Raw genomic sequence first — 23,524 nt, forward strand, 5'->3', positions numbered from 1 at the left:
GATATTGTCCTGTGTTTGAATGAAAATGTGAGAAGTCCATGATGTCATTAAGGTTTCCATTTTTGCCACGTTGAAAGTGTAGTGTCTGGATACAGAATTCTTGTCAAATGTGACCTCATTACTGGGTTGTTGCTGGGGTGGAAAATTTTGTTGTGTGGGATAGCAGTGGCAGCTGTTTTTGAAGTCTACTGCCACCTTACTCAGCTGGTAGTTACTAGGCTATAAGGTAAAAAAGGAGTTTAGAAGCTGTAGAAAAGAGGATTGTCAACTGGGTGGAACAGGTTCGTTCCTCTTTTTAGCCAAAGATGCATTTAAAATTTGTCAAGCTTGATTTTAGATTTCAAAGCTGAGAGTTAGCTGTGTATTAAACATCAGAATGCAATGCCAGTCCTACCACACAAGTGTAAGGCAGGACTTGGAGTTGCTTTTTTGCCATTTCAGCTTTGCCTTATTATTGGTGCACCTACTGGTTCTGTTAGTAGTAAAGTATGTTTAGACTCTTTTGAGCTGAACTGCTTTGTTCCTATGCAGTAGTCTGGAATAAATGAGCAAAGAGGTAAAACTTGGTGTTTTATGCCCAAGATAATTGAGATTTATGTATTCTTGTAATTTTTGACTGCACTATTGTATTCTTACAACATGGACACTAAGTGACTCTGCACTCCTGCAAGCCTGCATCAGGTTGTCTAGGTTAATGCTGACCTGCCAGCCTCTGTGTACCATTCAGCTGCTCTTCCCAGACTTACCAAGGAGAACTGCTGTGTTTTTCCACTGTATCAAAATTACTTTCTTGCTGGCTTGGGTGTTGTCCTGGATAAGAACTCAGTAAATAAGAAAGCAGGGCTGTAGCTAGCAGCTATGCCTAATGCTGTGGTTAGGACTAGGCGAGCTGTGATGCTCATTGAGTATCACTGATGAAAAAGCAACAGCTACATAGGCAGACAGTGTAGAAAGAGTAAGCCTCTTGTCTTTGTGGTACAAAGAGCTCGTGTGACTCAGCCTGACAGTCATTCCACAAGCATGCATGAATTTCATGGCTCTTGAGGACAGAAGGCCTCAAAAGGCATTACTGAGTACGTTCCCTATTTGAAACAAGATCCTTCTCGTCCCAGAAGTGACCACACCCTTCACTTGAAGATGAGCCATCAAGGAGCTTCTTGGATGCAAGATCTGGGTTGTGATTATGTAATGAGGAGGACATGCAAAGTGTTTTCTGGGCAGCTCTGGCTGTTTCAGGAATGCAGCCTTGACAGGTGAGTGGAAAAACACTACCCCAAGTGGTGCTGTGCACAGGCATGTGGTGAGAGAGTATCATGAAGCTGGAGCAAGGACATTTTAAAGTGACACTGTCTGCAAGCAACTGCTTTTAAAGGCAGTTCTTAGGTGGCCTGTGTTTCTTCTGGCCAGAAGCTGTGAGCAAGAATTGTTAAAAAAAAACAAATAAATCAAATCATGTTAGGGATTGGAAGGGACCTCTGAAGTAATCTAATCTGTTAGAGCAAAATCACCTGGAGCAGGTCACACAGGAACATGTCCAGACAGACTCTGAATGTCTCCAGAGAAGGATAATCCACAGTCTCTGAGGATCCCACTCCAGTGCTCTGTTAACCTCACAGTAAAGTTTTCCCTCGTGTTTATGTCTAAGCTCCTGTGTTCCAGTTTGAAATAATTGCCTCTTGTGCTATCTCTGGACAGCACTGAGGAGAGGAGTCTGGTCCCATCCTACCCTTTAGATATATTTTGAGTCTTTTAGCCTGAACAAACCCAGCTCAGCCTTTCCTCATATGGTAGCTGCTCCAGTTCCCAAATGGTTTTGGTGGCTCTGCACTAGACTGTCCTTGTCCTTAATGAAATGGGGAGTTCAGAATTGGATGCAGTATTCCACATATGGGCTCTCTAGGGCCAAGTGGAGGGGGAGGATAACCTATCTCTACCTATTGGCCACACTCCTTAATGCATCCCAGAATGCCACTGGTTTCCTTGACCATGAGGGTACATTGTTGGCTCACAGATATCCTGTTGTCCAACAGGATTCCCAGATCCATTTCCCTAGAGCTGCTCTGCAGTAGTCCAGAAAGATCCAGGTCACAAGGAGGTAGATTCAGGATAGCACTGGGAAAGATCAGAAAGGCTGGGATATTTCTTGTTCTGAAGTTCAGGTGCAAAGCAGTTCTCACAAGTGCAGTGAGTCTTCAGCTTCCAGTGCTGCAGTATCTTCCTGGTCCAAGAACTGGCTTGTAGGCACTCTGTGATTAAAATAACTTGCATACCCTTACTGGCAAGGAATTTTTCTCTAATGCATGGTTCTTTGAGGGGTATGTAGTAGGGATCTAAGGAAGGAAACTTCCCCTTAAAGGAACCAGCAAGCATATTCTCTTCAATGACATTCCAGCACACCAATGCAATTTGAAGTTGGTCCTTCTCATAACAGGTGATGGAAGCCACAACTGAATGATTGTGCTGTGTCCTGGTTTGAACCAGGACAGAAACAATTGTCTTCAGTAATTTTGCTCCCCAGTTGAATTTTCCAAGCAACTCTGCTTTCTGAAATATAAGCTGGGGTGTAAGGAGTCTTGGTTCCTACTGTGCAGGAACAGTTGTGACATCGGGAGAGACCCCCAGTTCAGGATGGGAACTGAACGGAGTCTTCCTACAGGCAAGAACATGGTGTTTCAGCCACTAACAAAGCCTAGATATACAAAACCAACTTTTTGCCCTGAATGGAATGAGCATGAGTACCCTTGCTAAAAATCTTGGGCTGTATGCCCTGCCTCATGGGTATCAATGACCTGTAGAGCTCAGGGGGTGCATGGTTTTTTTGCTTGCTTGTTTTTTTGTTTTTTATGTGAGGGAGTGAGACCAGTATTACCCTACCAGACAGCAGTGCAGTGGAGTCACACATTCATTAATCTCTGTGATCTGCTGTTTGCTTGGACAAAACTGACAGCTTTGATCCAGAGATCTGAAAAGATGCCTTTAAGAATGAAGTAGTAGATGGCCAACTGACCTGAATGTTTGGAACAAATTTAATTTACATGGCAGAGAAGAAACAACATGTAAAGATTTCTGCTGGGAGTAAAGGCTCCAGGAAGAAGTTCTCCCCTCAGGTAAGGACTGCAATCTTATTTGGCTGTGGTATGGCTGGGTTCTCTGCTTTGCTGTCAAACCAGCAGAGCAAGATGTTTTTGTCTGCAAGCCTGTTATATCATTTGCTTTCTTAGAGTGGGCTGGCCAAGAGGAAAAGGACTTCCTTGGGCAGAGCAATTGGAACACATGGCTGGAATAACCAGGCTTAATGAGAGAAAGTGCATTATCATGAAAGGGATGGTGGAGGGGACATGGAGTGGACAGATTTGGGTTAGATTGCAGTGAAATAGTGAACCTCCCTAACTCCATCTATGTGTTCTGAAACCACAGTCATGCACCTGGGGCTCTCTTAGCCACCCGAACTTCTCTCCCACATTTTCTTTTGGCAACAATCAGTCTATAACTTCAACTCCAGTTAATCATCTCCTTTCCTTTCTTCCTTGGCCTTAATAAAAGTTAGACTTGGATCCCCCACTGACTGATTTTAATAAAGAATATTTATAAATATTCTAATGTTTAAATTCTTATTGTTCATTCATGAAAGTTGGATCTAGCAGAGACAAACCTCTAATGTTTTACCAGTGCTAACAAACTGGCCTAGCAGTTCCCCTGTGCTCTGCTCCATGACTGTGCAACTTTCAGCCACCTGAGCACTTGGTTTGAGAAATATGCTGGTGAAATCCCTTTTAGTTTAACTCTTGTAGTGTTGGTTCCTAGCCCTTAGTGAGTATACCATCCCATACGTGTCATACTTCGTATAAATTTGAGGAATCACAAAGGTGAGCCCTTCAGCTCTTCTTTGCCTCTTCCTGCTTTTTTCAGCACCCTGAGAAGATGCCATCCGTTCATCTGCCTGTGGTGCTGTACTCAGTTTAGCTGAGCAGAGTTTGAACCCTGCCCTGGCATCTCTCAATGGATGTTTCAAGCAGATGAGAAACATATGTAGCCAGATGCCTCCCTACTTGGATGACTTTGAACTTGAAAAAATCTTGCAGTGATGTCCAAGCACATCCAAAATGAAATACAATTTTTCCTGCTCTGGAGAGGAAGAGCTGAGATGGTATAGGTCAGTAAACAGAAGGTGAAGAATGCAAGAGAGCTGAGTGAAACATTTCTGCCTACAGCTGTCAAAGACAAATGCAAATGTGACACGCATTTTCCACAAGGTGGCAGTGACTGCTCACGGTTATACACACACAAGCTGGCTCGAGGAATGCCTTGTGCTTTTTACCTCTTGGCAGCACTGAGCTGAAGGTAGTACTCTAGGTAATGGACTGGAGGAGAAAGAATGGGGTGTGGGTTCCTACTGGAATATGTGGCACCAGCTGCCAAACCCTCAGGAGCTGGAGCATCTGGGTTGGAGCGGATGTGGTGAACTCTAGGGAGGCAGAGGAGCCAGGCATTGGCTCCAACTGCATTCACAGAAGTTTTAGACCAGGATTAGGTCTTGAGGCAGTCCATGATATCTCCTCAAGGAAGCAGTCATTTCTGGGTTTTTTTCACCTTTCTTTGCATCTGTTTTTATCTCCTTCCCTTTTTAATCTCAGAAATCCCACTCTCAAGTCTACTTGCAAAGGCACATCTATGTGGACTGGAGAAAAGCATCACAGTAAGACCAGAGATGACCATCAGCACAGCCCCAGCTGCAGGACCATTGAGAGTGGGCACTGCACCCTGGACAGAGCTGACACCCTTTTCACCTCTACAGATGCATGCAGCTGAGGAGTGCTGCAGTGCCAAAGAGGACCTAGCCCAAGTCAAGCCCTTTCACACCTTCTGACAGCCCCAGCAGGGCCACCAGGAGCTTGAACTTTCCCAGAAGGATTTTGAGATCAGCTGCAGAGTGCTAATGTCAGCCAGGTTGATGACAACTTGCACTTGCTGCTCACAGGCATTGTGCAAGTGGCTGTAGGACAGGCCGGACTGCCTGAGGTGCACTACCAAGGCTCTGCCTAAAAGCACACATAATCCTGCACTGAAGAAAGGGCTTGTCTCAGCAACTTCATTACACTGACTGATTACTCATTGGGTTAGTTTGCTTCACTAGAGAGCAGAAATTAGGTTTTATGACCTTCATACCACCTTTCACCACTGACACACTCATGCACACAACTGCCAAGGAAAATAAATCTGGTTTTAATACTCCCTTTTTCTTTCATCAGCACTTGTGGAAAAAATCAGGTTTCTCTCCATAGCTTTAGAACTCTGAGGACAACAAAGTTTGTTCACAGTAAGAAACTATCACAAGACCTCCAGTGCTGGACAGTGAGGGATATTACTGCCACTTCTTCACAGTTCCCAGTCAGTTTTTCATGCGGAAATCGCTACAGTTCTCAGTGAAGTTCAGAGGTTCAGGAGGGGGCACAGGTGTTTGCTCTTGATTTAAAAAAAAAAAATTACATTTTTGAAGTAAAACAGCCTTGAAAAATCACCAGCAGTTCACGAAGCATGAAATCTTTACACAGATATCAAGGGAAATGTATAGGTCAGAACTTTAAAAGAAAGCAGCTGAGCCAGGATTATTCTGACAGACAAATATTTCTGCTACGCTGACCAAGGGACAGGAACACCATTTGGCTATTTTTAATTCATTCCCTAGCCACAACTTACCTTCACTTGAAACAAGAGATCATGAATTCACTGGGCTTAATTCAGTGTTTTAGGACTTGCAAGCCCTCTGAAAATTTCTCAATAAAAAAGTGCCAAAAAACCCAGTAGACTGCTACCCCATGCTACAGCCTACTGACAACATACTCCTTTTTCTGATTTACCATGTACCATGCTGTGCAGGAGATACAGACCTTTCTCAGATGCCACCTGAAAACCACAGCACTGGAGGTAACCTAATCTGGTAAACACCCTTTAAAGCAATCAGCACCTCTCTCCTACTTGTGCCGATGTGCATTATATCCTCAGTGGGAAATACAGTCAGCCTGTATCTCAGAACATGTGTTGTGCTTAGTCCATTCATAAAGCATCAGTTGATTTGCATCTTAGGTAAGTGATCTCTTCTTGTTGATAGACAGAACATCCAACCCTGGCATTGCAAAGCCATTAAGACCACTTTGGATGGCTCAGATCAATAATGAAAACTAAAAATTAACCAAGTCATCCTCCACAGTGGCTGAAGGTGCATCACCATCACCTTCAATACTTGTCTGTATCCTGTAGTAACAGGTTCTTCTTTTGGCTTCTAAAGATACTCATTGTTACTAACTCATCTGTGTGCCTCCTTCACTCGGAACCATGTGGGTCTTGGACATCAATTTAACACAGGCAGGGCCAATGTATTGATCTAATCTCCCAGGAGAGCCAGGGCGAACACCTTGGCAAGTTCAGCTTTAGAGCTTGCACACCAGTGGCCAAATTACACAAGGAAATAGGTGACCTATCTATATCACCTATACTGGTCTTGGGATATATAAGTGCTTGCCATGTTTTAGTGATTGTGTCAACTGCAAGGAAGTCAAGGGCAATCCACAAACAGAACTAAAACACAAGCAAAATATTCACTAATGGTTTTATTTTGTCTATTATTTCAGAACAGCTGACATATTTGTATTTCCTCATGAGAGTAAAAGAAAAAAAGCCAGTCAGTGAGGAAACTGGTAACACCCAAGTGTTGTTAGTCTGTTTGTTGCTCCTTAATACTGGTTAAAAAAAATACCTCTTGGGTTCTGGGCCAAAGCAATGAGTAAACATTAGTCCTCAGCTTTGCCAACAGCTGGCAAAGATTTTGGAATTGCTTTTGCTTTCCACCAGCCAATTCTCAGAAAGGTTACTGTTAAGGCTACTGTTAAGTCTGTTCAAAATTTCTAAATTTTCTAAATTAAAATGCTGACAAAGTTCAGCATTTTAAAGGCACTCATTCTGTGTAGCTTTGGGAAACAACTGTCAGGTTCTTCAACAGCAAAGTGATTGCCATGAATTTACAATTATAAGCCCAGTTATTAGCAGAAGTTATCATCATCAACTGTCCAGCAAAAAAGGCTGAATCATACCTTTCAGTTAACAAGATAAAAATACTTTAAAAAAAAAATCACATTCTCCTATGCCAGTCTCCCAGGAATATGTGCCCTTCACACTTTTACAACAGCTTTTCCAATATTTTCTCCCTTTAACATTCCAATGAAAGCCATTGGCATGTTCATAAATCCTTCAGTGACGTGTTCACAGTACTTCACTTTCCCCTGTCAAAAATAAGAAAGGGAATTACTGAGTTTTTATTCACCAGCTACCTATTTTTTACCATCTCTGTGAGACTAAACTGCAACCAAATTTTCTCCAGCTTCTACGTTTTACCTGAAACATGTAAGATGGCACATAGCAGGGTAACTTTGTAAAATGAGGTAGGTTGTTGTGAGGATCTGGCTTTGTTAAAAGACCTTCTGCTTGGAGTCACAACAAGAAGCAAAAGTCACTGCTATAAAAACACAAGGACAGATTTAGTACTGCTTGGTCCCCAAGCAACAGACAGCTAGGGGATTACTTCCCCAAAGCCAGGCCTCTCTCTACCCATAGGGAAATATGGAATTGCAAATCCAAGTGATCAAAAGCTGAGCCATCTCAAATTGTCACGTTTGCAAAAGGTAGAGCCTCTTAGTATACAGTGTTCACAGTCACAGCTTTTCACAGTCTTGAACCAAGTGTTAAACTTAGCTTCCATTTAGAAAAATAAAATTTAACAATTTCCCTATTAAGTCTCTCTACAAGCTAAATTTATAATTCCATAAACCAACCCATTCTTGGCAGTAATTTAAGCACACTACTACAGTGAAAATCCTTGCATATACTACAAATGGAAGAAAACTTCTGAATGAGAAATAGAGGAATTACTCTAAATATGAAACCCTTCATTTCCAGGGAAATATTTTGAATTACTTTGGAAGCATCCTTTTTTAAATCCCACAGGTATTCTGGAATACATCTAAGTAATACCATGTGTCAACAAAACAGAAGGGGTCAGGCACATTCACTACAGTTTGAGTGTCCCCAGAAGGCTCAAAAATCAAGCCAGGAAGAAGATAAGTATCATGTTTGGCCCTCACCTCAACAGCTATGACAAGAGACCCCTTGCAAAGAAGGGTGTGAGTACACCCTACAGAAAACTTCTTCTTTCCTTACCTCCACAACCCATTTTAGCAGTGCCTTCAGACCTTCCTCCCGGTGACTGTCCCAGCGGGTCACAATAAACCCTTCCATTTGAAGCTCTTTGAAGAGCATTGGAACCTGAACATAAGGCCCTGCAAGAAAAAGGAACCAACAAACCACTTGCAGTATCAGTTTCATTTGAAATAAGACTCAATGAATAAAGAGAGCTTTTAAGACAGTAAAGAGACCACTGAATCCCTTTGTGCCATTCAGAAGCAATTGCTATTTTTTCCAAACGGAATTTCCAGTGCAAAAGATCAAGGATGCATGAATACTCAGTCACTCAGGGAAACAAAGGCCTGATCTGTAGAGCTGTGTTGCTTAACACCCAACACTTCAGAAAACACATTCAGAAGTGCCCTCAACTTCATCTGAGAGGCTGAATTCTCTGGAAAGACTGTTTTGTCAGCTTGACAGCCTGCCAAGCTGGCTCTTACTAAATCTCAAATAAAAAAAAAAGTTACACACATTAAAAAATTTTTTCCATCATTAAAACACGTTATAGTTTCTCCAGTGTCACATTTTTAAAGTGATCTGGGAGTCCAAAGCTGGTCCGTTGCCAAAGAGAATTCTGGCCTCTCATTTCTTCTAGGAGGCAAATTTGGAAAACTTAATGAAGGCAAAATACTGAAACTGAATATTCATCACAGCCACATTTCCCAGCAGTTTCACCAGTAGCTGAAATATTTTGGGAAACAAACAAACAAAACAAAACAAAAAACCCAAACAAAAAACCCAACAAAAAAAAATGAACAAACAAACAAACAAAAAAACCACCCCAAAACAACAACAAAACCAAACCAGAACAAAAACCAACCCCTAAGCTGCACCATCTCTCAAACCCTGAGGGAAAATCCACTGTCTTATTTTAAAGTATGTAGTGTGTAAATGGCATCATGCCACCACACCAGCCTTCTACTGAGCTGCACCTGCTTAGAGCCCTGGGGAATCCTGTTTTACATTGTTCTGTCTCTTCTTCATTTCTAATCATCTGTTTTCCAGCTGATACAAATGTGCACAAGGGAGGATCAGTGCATACACACACACAGAGTGTGGTCACACTCCTGCTGTCCCAGAGCAGCAGTTCCCCAAATGTACACACACACACATACACTCAAATGGCATACAGAAAAAAAAAAAAGTAAAATCTCCAGAGACTCCCATTAGATCTTTCTCTCCACCATCACGAAACAGGAAATAGAAGAATGCTGTCCCACACCTTTCTGAGGCAGAGATTCATTGTACTGAGAGATGGCTCCACAGATTGCAATCCTTCCATATTTCTTCATCTGCTTGATAGCAGCAGTGGCAAATTCCCCACCCACCTACAAGAACCAAAGCATGTGCAGTGTTAGAGACAACACAGTGTCTGGCTTTGACTGACAAAACACCAGCAGGTTCACTGAATGTTTGAAAACACTGAGCTCCACTACTGAGAAGATTTAGTGGCTACAGAAACCCCTACGTTCAGTCAACACCTATGAGGATTTGATCCTCACTCTTCCAAAAATTAGTTATTAACACAGTGAATCAGTTTTCATTCTGTATTTGTTTCACAAAGTTTGGTTTGAAACTACTGGGCCAGACTTGCCCCGAGAACCCTTCTCCCCAGGGACATATCTAGGGTCACTAAAAGGCACAACCCACCTCAGCTTTTCCCCCACAGCAGTCTGCACTTTTACATCTTCACATCACAGTGATGTCAAGTTTTTACTTAATAATTCTCTTCTCACAAATAGGGATGTGCTATGCTCAGAAGCTTTTAATGGACAAGAACTGTGAGAAGACTTACTGCTCAGAAAAGCTTTGCACAAAAGTTGTGAGAGGGAATGGACTTGACCACAAAACCTATTTAAGATTTTAGCAGCACAGGGCGTGAAATATGGAAGGGTAAGGCAAAGCAATTATGATCTCCTGCCACAGGAGCAAGCACTTTGCTCTGGCACCACAGGTTCACATCGACTGCCAGGGGTGCTGCACTTCACCCAGAATGACAGCACTGCCATCTTATGGATCATCAGACAGACTGCTGAGATGCTAAATGGGTGAAGGTGGATGCTCTTTAAACCAGGCAGCTAGCCAGGGAATTTTAGGACAGTATGTCAGCTAATACCCCTGTGATAGGTTCTATGTCAGCAGGTATAATGTATAAATTAGCTCTACAAGCAAATTTTAAAAGCTGGTTCTCTGGTTTAAAGATGATTTGACAGGGTTTGACTGCATCCATACTGTTAAACTCTCTTAGCCTCCAAAACAAGATAGTCACAATCAAACAGCCTATCAGGAACAGTTCACAGCTCCTGTTAACTTCAGCTGTACTTGGAAGAGGTCAGAAACCCTCTGCAGGCCATTCCAGCAATTTTACAAGTTGTTCTTGCAACCTGGACCATGTAACATCAGGATGCCCATGTTCACTCTCCTTCCAGCAACAGCAAAAAGCTGCATGGGCTACAAGGTGGGGCCAGGAATGACAGTCTGTTCAGTATCAGTTTAAATGTTCACTGTTACTCCCAGCACCCCAAAATGTGCCATATGTTCCAGACTGAAGATAACTTTTCTCTCTCCATTCACATATACTGCCAACAACACAGCTTGGTCTTTTGGTCTTTGTCCTCGTTGCTACTGCCCTTATGAGCTGCAGAAATAAGTGTGGGAAGGTAACAGGAAAGCAGTAAGCTCTTGCAAAGATCATTCCTCTATTTGATGGAACTCAGTATTAGGTTTGTGGTGTAGTCTTCAATAAGAAGTATACCATACCAAGTTTCTGCTGTAGTTTAAGGAAATTAAGGTCTGGTCAGGGCAAGGCCCCTAGCCTGAACTCACATTGTCGAAGAAACAGTCATAGCCATCAGGAGAGGCTTTACGCAGTGCTTCATCCAGAGACTGAACAGTTTTGTAATTAAAGGCTTCATCAAAGTTTATTTTTTTCAGATAGGCAACCTTGTCATCTGAGCCAGCAGAGCCAACCACTTTGCAACCCTGCAAGAAAAGAAGAAAATATTTCTAAGCCTCCCTTCACAACACATGCTGACAGAGAGTGATGGGGGAAGGGCTCACCCTTGAAATCAGGCCGTCCTCAGCATTTGAGTTCCTGACCTCTAGGAAACATTAACTAGCTTTGCTACACCTTCAGGAGCTTGTCCCACCTCGAGGCATTACTGTAAGCATGTCTTCAGGGATGCCTGCCCTCCTGTGGCCCTGCTCTCCTGTCTCCCAGGTGAGCCTTCTGAGGAGCAAATATGAGCAGTTAAACCACTCACCCCAATTTTAGCAAGCTGCCCCACCACTGAGCCCACAGCACCAGCTGCAGCATTAACTAGAACTGTGTCTCCTGGCTTTATCTTGCAGACCTTCAGCAGACCAAAGTAGGCAGTGAGGCTGTGAAGGAAAAGAAAGAATGCTCAGTGCAATCATTTTAAAGCCACCCACTGTCAACAAGACCAAGTCCTTATCTCCCATACAAACTTCAGAGAAAGAAGGAAAGAACATAAGATGACCAAGGCACTGCAATAGTGAATACAGAAGCACAGCAGCTCTGTCTTCTGGAGTGCAATTTAAAGGATCCCTGCTTTGCTATATGACATGATAGCTGTCATATGCTGTTCTGGGGGCAATTCCAGAAAAATGGTGATAGCAGAAGAGCAAAATGAGCTAAAGAAGACTAGTTTGGGTGCCAGTGAAGTTTGAATCTTTCCAATTAGGTTAATTCAGATTTAACTGGATTCTTTCCAGACCCTCCTAGATCCTCTTCCTACCTTATTATAACTCTTCAAGGAGAAGCACCGTGATCTCCAAGGCAAATCTCTGATCTAGAGGATGGGCCAAATTTGAGGCCCTCTACAGAGTAAGGGCATCTGGAAGCACACGTTTTTTACCAGAGAAGTAGACAACACATTGGTAGAAAAAGACAGGAAAAAAGGATCATACCAGATAGGCAGATAGGCAGAAGCACCCTGATCAGCAAAATCCAGGGAATGGGTCTTTGCACCCATAACTCACCCTGGCATGCCAATCGTTCCAAGAGCCAGAGACTTGGGGAGTGATTCTGGCCAGCCAGAAGGAAGGAGTTGTAGGTCTTTACCATCAGAGATGAAATGAGTTCTCCAGCCACCTCTAGCCACTACAAAGACTCCCTCCTTGAAAACAGGATTCTTACTTTCTACAATCCTGTTTAAAAGAAGAAGAAAAAAGATAGTGTTGTGTCAGAGACAAATCATTACTGGCTCTTCCCTCCTTTATTCCTGTTATCCTGTGATGCAGGGAAAAGAAATATTTTGCATCAGGATATTTATCCTGTATCTGCTGATCCTTTAGGCCTCTGCTGTCTTTCCTGAAATGTCTACAATCTCTCATCACCCTGGGAATACTGGGCAAGATTATTCTAGACTCAGCCCTACTCACAACAAATCAAATGTTCCCATATGGATGCCGCTTTTTTTTTTTTAATATAAATAGTACCAGTCTGCTATAAATTCAGACCAAGCTTCTGCAAATTAGAAGGCAGGAAAGAAGTTTCCAGGATTAAAGGGTGGAAAAGCAAGAAGTCACAGATAGGCTGTAACATGCAATACCCTTCTCAGACAACTTGCACCTCATTTAATGATTCTCAAGATGGAACCTCTTGGGGTGAAAAAATAAACATACAAAAGCTGTATCTAATAGAATGGAGAAGTTCATACTTGCACTGTTTCTGTGCCAAGTGAAAATTCAACTTTTTTAGCACAATGGGAAAACTATATTACTATATTGGGGAGGGTTAGGAGAGTAACTCTGAAATATTGTAAACAGCTTTCTGGCCTTCTGTTCAGCAGACTTGGTTGTTAATTTATCCCAGCCCTCAGTGTTTCTGCAGAGAAACACAAGAGTCAAGGGGCAGCAACCTAGAGACAGCACAGTAGAAACAAGCTGACAAAGGGAAACATCTGTGTAGATAAATTACCACAAGGTTGGGAAAGAACATATTTAAGGTTAGATAACCCTCTGGCCAGAGCTGTATCTTTAGGTGATGTTGAGGTATTCTCAGCTGGAGCAGACAGCATGTGTGGTTTCAGTCATGCAATTACTAGCACATCAGATTTAAAATGTGGGGTTGACACTCATGGCAAGTACAATGATGGAGTACTTTGTACCTCTGCTTGTAAAAATTTCCTTTGGAAACTTAACATCAATTGTATCAGAGACCTGAACACCCCCCAAGAAAGCAGAAGAGGTTCTTAGAGGAAAAAACACATTCCAACCAATTACAAGAACACAGTTGCAGAATACAGTGAAGTCAAGAAAAAGTAAGGCAGGCTGCAGATGTAACAGATGTCAGCAAATTCCTTTGACATCTGCCATGTGTATGGAAAAAAAAAGAACTGAAGATCTTACCTGGCAACCTGTGTGCCTATCATTATGTCCCCTTCCTTCATGTCCCTTCGACTATAAGGTCTGTAACACAGGCAGAGATCACTTACTGTAAGTAAATTTAGTGATGTTCCTGATATGCTATGAAGTAGTTGCTATCATTTGATAAAAAGAGAGCACAGGCAGTGATGCTGAGCAGATCACAAAGCGCTTGTCATTGTAATGACATAACTGGATGTCTTCCAAAGCCAGCTACTTTTGTATCCCATCTTCAACAAATACTGGGATAGAGTTTTGGGGACACAAAAGCATTAATCTTCCCAGCATGGTCAGCCATTACAAGAAATCAGAGACTCCAAAGAACCTTGGGCACTAGGGTCCACCAGGCCTCTATGAACTACCCAATATCCCTGTGTTTGAACCTATTACAATGGGCATATTAGCCATTTCATACTCAGAATATGTACCCTTAAGTATAAGCTTGCTAAAGTAAGTGAAGCACTACTGCAACAGGGCTGTGGTCTCATCTGAGTCCATTGCATTCCAGTGGAAGAGATATGACAAGGAAGAATTGCGGAGTCAACTCAGTATCATTAACCTGATGTCTTGTTAAATCTGACACAGCTTCACATTGGGAGTTTTGTAATTTACACCCATTTTATAAAAAGCAGACACAGGCATCTGGGACTCAGGCAACAGGGGGTGCTCCCAGTACATGTTCTTTTGAGGTTTAAGTCAGAGATCAAATGAGGAATCATAGCCAGCAATTTAAAAAGAAGAAAAAAAAATATACCTCATGTAAGGATCAACACTGAGAAACACTGATTCAAGCAGCACCTCTGTAACAAAAGACAAAGCAAATTCCTGGGCATCAGCAGCAGCACAATAAACTGTAGTTTCCACAAGTCAGACTTCCAATAAAAACAACAAGAATTCCTGGCAGCAAAAAACCCATATCCTGTAATCCTTTAGGGAAAAACTAGCAGCATTGAGTACTATATTCATTAGCTTTGTCTGGATTATCACTATGCTGTTACAAACCACTTTCTGTAGTGCGTCCTTAGCAGGCTTGCTTCCTTTCATCCCTGTTTTTCTTTATCTGCTTCCCCTCTACACATGGCTCAAGAGGCCAGAACCCCTAAGCAAAAAAACTGGTTTACTTTCAACCCCTATATAAAATGCCTTTCCAGGATTCAACCAGCAGAAGGTGGTAAGAAATCTTGGTACAGGTCACAGCCAAACACCACTTTGCTGCACTAAACAGAAAGGAATGGCTTTCTTTTCTAGGTATCCAGTTCTGCATCTCTGTCTCTAAGGCCACTAGTTATTGTGATATACACAATTAAACACATTTTAATTTAAATTCTCATTCACTCAGAAGTTTTAGCTGTTCATCTCAGCCTCCAGAGACTACCATCTTCTCCAGTTTTTTCCAAAGGTTTTTGCAAAATATAGATGAAAACCTTTCACCAATAAAACATGTTTGGGTTTTGCTAGTTATCTCATTGCTGTGTGTCACGGTTCAATTCTTTATTTCTAAATTAAACAAACTCCCTTTCCTTGCAGTTCTCAGTCTTGAGGGTATATTACTTGAGCAATTTCTCCAGTAAACTTCATTTGGAAACACACTGGAACGTTTTTGCAATCAGGCACCATGTGTTATTAGGCAGCATGTGACTGTGAAAGGCACACAGCAGCCACTGCATGCCGGAGTTAAAACTGCTCAGCCACTGTTTCTAAAACATATCATCAAGAGGGGGCATGTCTAAAAATGCTCAAAGCCCATCAGCTTTGATGTTCTTGAGAAATCACCCTTCCCTGTTAAGGTACATTACAATGGGTCTTGCCACAAGACACGACAACCCATTTTCAAAAATCCAAGCCACAGAAACAAAGTTCTGCAGTCATTTGTCAGCAACCAGAACATCTCTGTAAAAAATAAAAACAGGTGGCACTCCACTTACCTCCATCCTTTAGATTTGGCAGCTCTATCTGTTTCAGTTCAAAGTCACTGGTTTTGGGGAAACCCTCAAAATGCTTCTTCAGAACCCACACCTTGGCAGTCACCATCCTGAGCAGGAAACAGCAGGGCCAAAGATTGCCTGCCAAAGAGAAGCCCAGTAGTATTGGTTAAAATTTCACAACGTAGAACAGTAGCTTGACAATGTGCCATCACACAAGACATCTGTTGGCATCCAGGGGCAATATTGCTGGATTAAAAAAATGTGTTAAGGACTCCTCTAAGAAACTCAGAGCTTCCTGCAACCAGATGAAGCTCCCTGCCTGCTGCCAGCAAGTCCTAGTCTGCAAAGCCAGCTCTAGCAAGATTCACATTTCCCACACTAAAAAAACAGAAGAGGAAAAATCTACCTGTTTGAGGTAAAAAAACAATGTCCTGGAAGGAGAAAATATGTTCACTCCTTAAACTTCTTCTTTTGCCCCAGTTACATGGGGTGAGTTCTGAACCTAAACTTTTATAAACTTAAATCAAACTGCAAGTGAGAAATAAAAAGGTAAGCAAAACCTCTTTTTGTGACAGCCCAAATGTTGAAAGACATTTCTACAGCTGCCAAGTTGGAACTTGGAGCACATTGTCAGCATCAATTTCCACACAATATGGAAACAAACGACTTGCATTCATTTTACCCTCACAGCCCCTTTTTCCTTTCTATAAGCAAGCACATCAATAAGGGCAAAGGAAAGAGAAATTTATACTTAGAGCAGGCAGGTGTGAAACTCTGTCTTCTGATGACAAGGTCAGTCAAAAATGTTCTGCATGCGACTCAGCAGCTGAACTCCTTCAGTCACACACACCTCCTGCAAGTTGAAAGACATCTGCTTTTATTGACAGAGCAGGTACCGCCCTTAATCCACTTTCCCAGAAGCAATAGTAAAACCTCAGTAAACCTGGCACAGGGAACACCCAACGTGAGTCACCTTTCTCCTAGTAAGACCTGTCATGCTGACAAACTGCCACAATTCAGCTCCCAGCCAGCTCCACAGCAATGTTCTGCAATATTGCAAGCTAAATATATTAAACTCATGGGCCTAGAAACAGTAAAATACTTAAGTCTGGAGGCCCAGACTATTGCCAGACCAGGAGTTTCTTCAAATCACATTTTACCACTTCAGCCCTAAAAATCCTAAGGGTTCTGTAACTGAAATTACTAAAAATTAATATTATACTCATGGTTCAATCCACCATTTAACACATCAAATAATGTATATGTACGCTGGTACTGCCAGGTAATACATTATGAGGATATTCATACATTTAGATGCCTGCAGGCTCTCAAAGGACATCCATATCCACACACCCCCACTACTCCCAGAGAAGGGATCCAGAGGATCAGAGCTTGCATGGCTATGCCCCTGCATGTTGGGAGATCTGTGCACTGCAGAGCAACCTTAACAAACAGTGGCAAGCGTTGGCTTTTTGCCTCATCTGTGTTGCAATGAGGCACATAACAGGGGAGAAGTATTTGTCCAGAGACTAGCTGCCTTCTGCTTTTTGTTTTTCCTGTGAAAATATTTAACTAGAATATGAAGGGTGGAAAGTGCAGAGACTAGTACCTAGCAGCATGTTTATCTACAAAATACCTGCAGACAAAAGCACTGATTAGGAACAGATACCTCAGGAAAATTAACATAACTTTTTAAAGACGCACAAGCAGGGACAAGGGTGAATGGAGCAAGCTCCCCCATTATTTAGATAACTGCAAAAGCCACCAGACCCATAAACTCATCAGCACTCCAAAGCTTTCTGTGTTGAAGCAGGGATATTCCTGTCGGGCCCATCACTTGGTGTGCAACAAGCCAATCCATGATGAGATGTTAGCTTTAATTTCCAGTTCTGTGCAGAAAAGGGAGCAGGGTGGTATTCCACAGCACGAGCTCAGTTGCCAGAAGTGTAATTAATATTTTCATAGCCAAACATGTGAAAAAAGAACTGTATCTCTAGCGTGAGTCTATAATTTGCACCCATGATTGGTTAACTGAGTTCTGGCTTCCATTAGAGGTGGCAATGCTCAACTATTTCATTACCTATGCTCAATGAGTAAGGGGCTTTTTGTTAGCAGGGGTCCCTACAGCTTATGGATGGGTATTTGAATATGGTAATAACTCATTAATGTTAATAGTACATTAATACAGTGAATTCAACTACTCAGTGCTCAAGGCTGTAACCAAGGTAAATTGAGGGACCTGTGGGGAGTGCTCCTTCCCATCCCATTCATCTGCCTTGCAGATGTCTTGCAGGCCTGTCTCAAGTCTGGCTGCTGACTGCTTGGGTTGTGTTTTTCTCCAATCTGTTTTTGTCTAGTTCTTACTGTTTCACTGTCATCTGAGTCCTACTTTTATTTTTGTGCCTTTTTTATTTTCCTTTACATGATTTTTTCCCCAAATGTGCTTTTTTTCTCTAAAATTTTACTTACTTCAATTAATAACTGACATATTCAGACCATTATAATCATTATTGCAAAGAGGCAGCTATGATAAACACTTGAGAAAGGACAGTCCATAAGGTGAAAAAAAGACTTATAAAAAAATAATCACTGGGGAGTCCCAGGAAAAAATTAAGGTCATGCATTTATACCAGGCATTCTTAAAAAAGAACCATCATAGCTTTTACTGAAATTGAAGCCCAAGTCAGCATTTATTCTGATGTCCTTCAATCTCTTCTTGTCCCTGGGTCTAGCCCATCAAGGTTTCTGAAGAATAAAATTTTACATTAACCTCCCTTTTTCCAAACTGCAAGCAAACCACCTTCATGCAGTTTATCACAGCTCAGTCCCCAAAGTCAGAGGGGAAAAGCAGGTCCACAATTCAGGGGAAAACGGAAGAGAAGAAGGAAGAGGTGAAAACTGGGATCCATTAGTAGATACTAGCACCAGGTATCCAGTAGATACCTGGAAAAGATGGTCAAGAATAAAAGAGAAGACAGACATACCTGAGAAAATCAAGAGGCTGAGGAGCTCATGGTAATACCTGCAATCTGGGAATCTTGCCATTAAAGTAGAAGAGCAGTAAAGCTCTCAAAGAAGCATGAGTCAAACCAGTTTACTTTCCTTAAGTAGTCCAAATTAATATTTATGTCTTGTATGGTATAGTTTCCTAGCCCAAACCTTGAGGACAAAGTCATCTTAGAAGCCTGAAAGTTAAAAGTAAATTAATTTCAAATTTGGGGTTAGCTTAACTGTTCATCTTGCTGCCAGTCACAATTAATTTGCAGATATGGCTGTGATTCTTATTTCCTTTTTATTCTCATTCTGAAGCAGAAACAGCTAAGTTCCCAGATATACTGGAAGAAAAGGGTATAAATAAAAGATGAGTAATGTATCAGATCTGAGTATTTCTCAGATACAATTAGTTTGTATATCTGAGCTACGAAAAAAACCACAGACCACCACAACAGCAAATTTGTTCAGGAAATCATCACCTCACCTAGTCCCTTCCTCCAAATCATATTTACATTATTTCTCTGCAGTATTTCAAAACAATCTGCCAGGCACCAGCATAAAGCACTCTCTAAATACTTTAAAAAACAAACCTGAAAGGACTTGTTGGCAGTAGAAACTGCCAAAATGGTCATAATCAGAAGGTACCTCAGGATTCCTCATACACTACAAGATTACCATTTACCTGGGAGTGAATATGGCCTCAAATTTTAAGTGACTTCAAGTGCTGGTAAAAATAGACTAATTAGAATTGACTCGTTCAGCTATCACAATATTTTCTAAGGCTTTTTTTTTCTTTCCTGTGGTGAAAACCAAGGTAAAGACAAACCACTCCCACCTTACCTTTAGCAGACACTATACTGCAAGTATCTGAGCAAGCATGAGTCTGCATTATGAAACAATAAAGCTGCAACTTTACTTCTCCGGGAAATACTATCAGGCCCTGGAAGGAGGTCAAAGATTGGATGGGAATGGTCATCCCTTGGTGAAAATACTGTACTTTGTTACTATCCTGTACTTTGTTACAAGGCTGTAATTGCAACAGAAGTTCAATAGCCTTGCAGAGCAAGCTCACACAGGGAGGGTGGAATAGGGAAGCCAAGACCCGAACTGAAAGACTCCCACTGACCTTCGGCTCTCAGAACCTGCACATAAAATAAAAATCTTAAAAAATACCTCAGGTAAGAAAGCATGTGAAGACAGCCAAAGATATAAAGGAAGACAGGACACTGCAGGTGACCTGTCCAGACAAACCAAGCCAAAACTTCTTCAAGGACAAGCAGGGATTCCCTGGTTACTGAGGGACACAACCATTCTTTCTACTTTTCCCTTTCTCAACTGCTGATACAGCCCAAGCACATGCAGCAATGTCTGGAAATGCAAAATCTCATCAAGCTGTTGAGACATAACAGCAGCAGTTTTGCTTCTCACGTTTGCAGGGACATGCCATGTTCTGTTTCACCATAGAAAGAAATATTTAATTTTACAGCTGCCAAAGAAAACTCCTATTTAAAAAAAAAAATAATAATTTAAAAACAAACAAGCAAACAACTCAGAAAAAACTTAAACTTCAAGAAAACAGAACTTAAAACCAAAACCAAAACTACACGAAGCAAGCAATTTTGTTTTAGGTGTAAAAGGTAAAAAATCACAGACTAGGGCTAGATGCTGTAAAGTTACTGCAAGAGCTTCAAGACTTAATAAGCTTCTCCATTAATTGCTCTTTCCCTCTCATCTCATTAACCCTCTGCAAAGGTTAAGCATTCCTCTCTTGCAGCTTAGTGTAGTAAAACAGCCCTGTGTGCTCAGAAAGGAAGTTACAAATGTACTTTCAAGCACCAGCAATCCTTCTGAGATGTTCTCATGAATCTCCCTAATACTACCAGGGCAGATTCATCCATGAATGAGTTAAAGCTCATAACACACACAAACAGGTTCTCCAATGAGAAGGAAGTCTCAGCTCCAGCCCACCTGGGCAGTCATGGCCTGGAAGGACAGAATCCTTCCACACCACCCTGAACTTGGACCTGAACAGAACCTGTGCTGAGTTCTCAGCTCACCTTTATAGGAAAGACACTGATATACTTGACTGAGTCCAGTGCAGGATCACCAGAATGATGAAGAGACTGTAAAATGTAACAGATGAGGAACAACTTAGGAGAAACAGCTTGGTTTAGTCTTCAGAAACAAAAGCTACAGAGGAATTTAGTGCCTTTTATAGCTGCTTAGTAAGATGGTATCAAGAAAATGGAAACCAGCATGATGATTTCCAGGAGTTTCCAAGACAGTACCCAATGACACATGGAAGATTTTGGGATTTCACCACTAAAACAAAATGGGGTCAGATATTGGAATATTGCCTGAAGAGACTGTGGTATCTACCTTCCTGAAATCATGTAACTTCACATGTCTGTGAACTGCGTGGGCTCTGCCCATGGGTACAGACTACATGACCTCCCAAAATCCCTACTAACCTAAATTATTCCATGACCACATAATAGCAATTATTAGGACTCTTAATTCATAACTAGTTCTCAGTACAACAAGGGCTTATTTGGTATGAACAACTGTGACCATGGAAATCTTAAGAATTAAATCTATATTAGTAACACGCAAAGTCATAATTTTATATTTATGTAATACTGTTGATTTTAGTTATTATTTAGTGCAGGTTTTTACCAGATACTCTTCAAAATACCTGAAGAACCAGAAAACTCTAACAGGAGATTTATTCAGGATGTAAACACCCTGATTTCTTTCATCAGAACTGAGTCCTGAGACAAAAAAATAGAACAATTATGTCATCTGAACCATAAATCAACAGCTCCATAGCACCATTTACAAAAGAACCACACCAAACCCCAAAAAAGGACCCTTACAATATTTGTCTACCCAAAAAGCTTTAACTTAATGCCATGAATAATAAACAGTTGTTGCTTTACCAAAACAGACCATTGTCTCTTATGTATCTTCTCTGACCACACTTTCAGTCCTTGGAGGTTCTACTGAGAACACTAGCGAGTTCCAAAACCCCTTCCTGAATTGATTATAAATTAGTTTTGTGCTGTATTACCAAATGTATTACAAAAATAAAAATCTTTCCTAATTCATAAAACATTCATTTCACAAACCTGTTAACCTATACTATATGTTTACCTTTATAGAGTGTGATTTCAGAACTAAGAAAGGTTCCTACTATGTATTTGGTATGGTGCACAAGTTGGTACAATAATACCAAAAGTTCTCCCAGACAAGCAGCTGCTAAAAGTATCTTTTCCTCCCTCAAAACACATGCTATATTAAATCCAACATGCTAATTCCACGTTAGGTAACAGCAACATTATTTCTTTTATTCCTTAACATTAAACACTATAATTAAAACAGCACATTTTACCGTTCACCAAATGAAGGACACAACTTTTAGGGCCTATGAGGTCAAAGTTAGTACATAACTACTAAGAAAATGTGAAATTATCCCTCTCCCTCACGTCACATAGAAACAGCGACCGTACCTGATTATAGTGGAAAGATTCCTACATAAGAAATGGTTCTTCCTTATTTCAGGCTTTAGCTAGAGTGGAAGAAAAAGCAGAGTAGCTGGACTACCTACAGCACTGGCTGCTGAGCTGCCAGTTCCCTCAGCCACACAATGACAAAATTATTTCAGCCCCAGAGAGAGCAGTCAGCTGCCACCTACAGCCATGGCCAAGCAGCCACAGAAACTAACCAGGAACTCTCTGTCAGGCAAGAAACACGCAGGCACCTTTGCCACAGAAGGCAGATGGTTTTGCCAATCACAAACTATTCACACATAATCTGGAAAGACTTTCTGTTCGCCAAATAAAAATTGTCTTTAATGACGGACGTGGCAGCACTGCCTCAGTAATGCCTCAGGCCAAGCTGCCCCCAGTGCAACTCCTCAAACGGGCTAACACAAAAAAAACGTGTTATCTATAACCTAGACCGGCAATATGAATTATTTCAAAGGATTAACACAACCTCAGGATCCAACCCGGGCGGGTCAGCACCATCAGCCCCGCAGCCGCTCCCCAGGGACCCAGAGCCAACAACTCGAACCCCCTGGGCCCGGAGTCTACAGTTACTACGCCAGTTTCAAGGAGTAAAGGCAGACCAGGTGGTTTGGCTTTTCCACTTCGACCCCAGCAGCACTGGACACCCGCAGCTCCTCCCGTGACTAGCAGACCTTGAACCGGTTCTCTTTATTCTGCTCAAATGCAAACACCGCTAGTCACCGCTAAACAGGCACAGACGCTAGACTTACTTGTGGATTTTTTCTGTTTTTTTGTGTTCTGGGTTGTTTTTTGGTTTCGGTTTGGTTGGGTTTTTTTGGGGCGGGGGCCAAGGGTGGTGGGAGTTGAGAGTACTGAGCTCCGCTTTTTAAATTTTAATTAAATTTAAGGGCGGGATAAGGACACATCCCGCAGTGAACAGGAGTTAGCACTCAAACGCGAAAGCTCCGCCACCTAACCCCACACTAACGCCCCAGCGCCATCTCACCCACCCGGTCTCTCCTCTCTCAGGCACTGCCGTCACACAGCACCAGCCCCGCCCCCCGCCACCATTTTCCCTTCCTTCCCGCTTCCACCCCCGCCCGTCTTACCCTGCAAAAGACTCGAGGGGGCCTTTCTGATCAGGGCTGGTCGATGCACTCGCCTGACCTGAGGGTGCCCACCGCCGCCTCAGACCGAGAATCTGCATTGCGGATGTGCTTGCTCCTCCTCCGAAAACAAATCAGCAGACGATCTAATTCCTTCACTCTCTCGCTAGGAAGGTAGGAGATGGGCGGCATGGGTCAGGCAGCGCAAGGGTAGCCTCCATCGGGCGCTTTATCTAACGGACGCCGCTTCGGCGCCAAAATTCATTTGTCGAGTGTCCGGCGGCGGCTCTGGTGCTGAGGTACTGGGAGCGGGAACGGGGAGAGCGCTGGGGAGCCAGGGGCTCGGCTTACAGCCTCCGGTGAGGGC

The 23,524-nt window shown here is 42.2% G+C and overlaps 1 protein-coding gene across 5 annotated transcripts; it reads right to left on the reverse strand.

Moving 5' to 3' along the window:
• Nucleotides 1–6,593: 6,593 nt before the first annotated feature.
• Nucleotides 6,594–23,143, reverse strand: PTGR1 (prostaglandin reductase 1). Of its 5 annotated transcripts, none has more exons than XM_030467680.1 (11): nt 23,062–23,143; nt 16,300–16,401; nt 15,549–15,686; nt 14,378–14,423; nt 13,609–13,668; nt 12,238–12,405; nt 11,499–11,616; nt 11,062–11,217; nt 9,458–9,563; nt 8,212–8,330; nt 6,594–7,277 (listed from the first exon to the last, which is right to left on the reverse strand). In XM_030467680.1, exons 3-11 carry the CDS (start codon nt 15,652–15,654, stop codon nt 7,167–7,169), a joined length of 990 nt encoding a protein of 329 aa, XP_030323540.1. In that variant the 5' UTR covers nt 15,655–15,686; nt 16,300–16,401; nt 23,062–23,143; the 3' UTR covers nt 6,594–7,166. The 5 variants fall into 5 exon arrangements, with proteins under 5 accessions (XP_030323540.1, XP_030323543.1, XP_030323541.1 ...); XM_030467683.1 differs by having other exon boundaries at nt 23,058–23,077; XM_030467681.1 differs by lacking the exon at nt 23,062–23,143 and adding an exon at nt 22,539–22,621.
• Between the last annotated feature and the right edge of the window lie 381 nt (nt 23,144–23,524).

The sequence above is a fragment of the Calypte anna genome, chromosome Z (assembly GCF_003957555.1).
Source record: "Calypte anna isolate BGI_N300 chromosome Z, bCalAnn1_v1.p, whole genome shotgun sequence".
Lineage (NCBI taxonomy): Eukaryota > Metazoa > Chordata > Aves > Apodiformes > Trochilidae > Calypte > Calypte anna.

Excerpts from the sequence above, each read along its gene's own strand:
- PTGR1 (XM_030467680.1), bottom strand. The coding sequence starts at position 15,654 with ATGGTGACTGCCAAGGTGTGGGTTCTGAAGAAGCATTTTGAGGGTTTC. Across the intron at positions 11,218-11,498 it reads GGCAGCTTGCTAAAATTGGG|GGTTGCAAAGTGGTTGGCTC; the intron begins GTGAGTGGTTTA and ends CTTTTCTTGCAG. Across the intron at positions 7,278-8,211 it reads TGCTAAAATGGGTTGTGGAG|GGGAAAGTGAAGTACTGTGA; the intron begins GTAAGGAAAGAA and ends TATTTTTGACAG.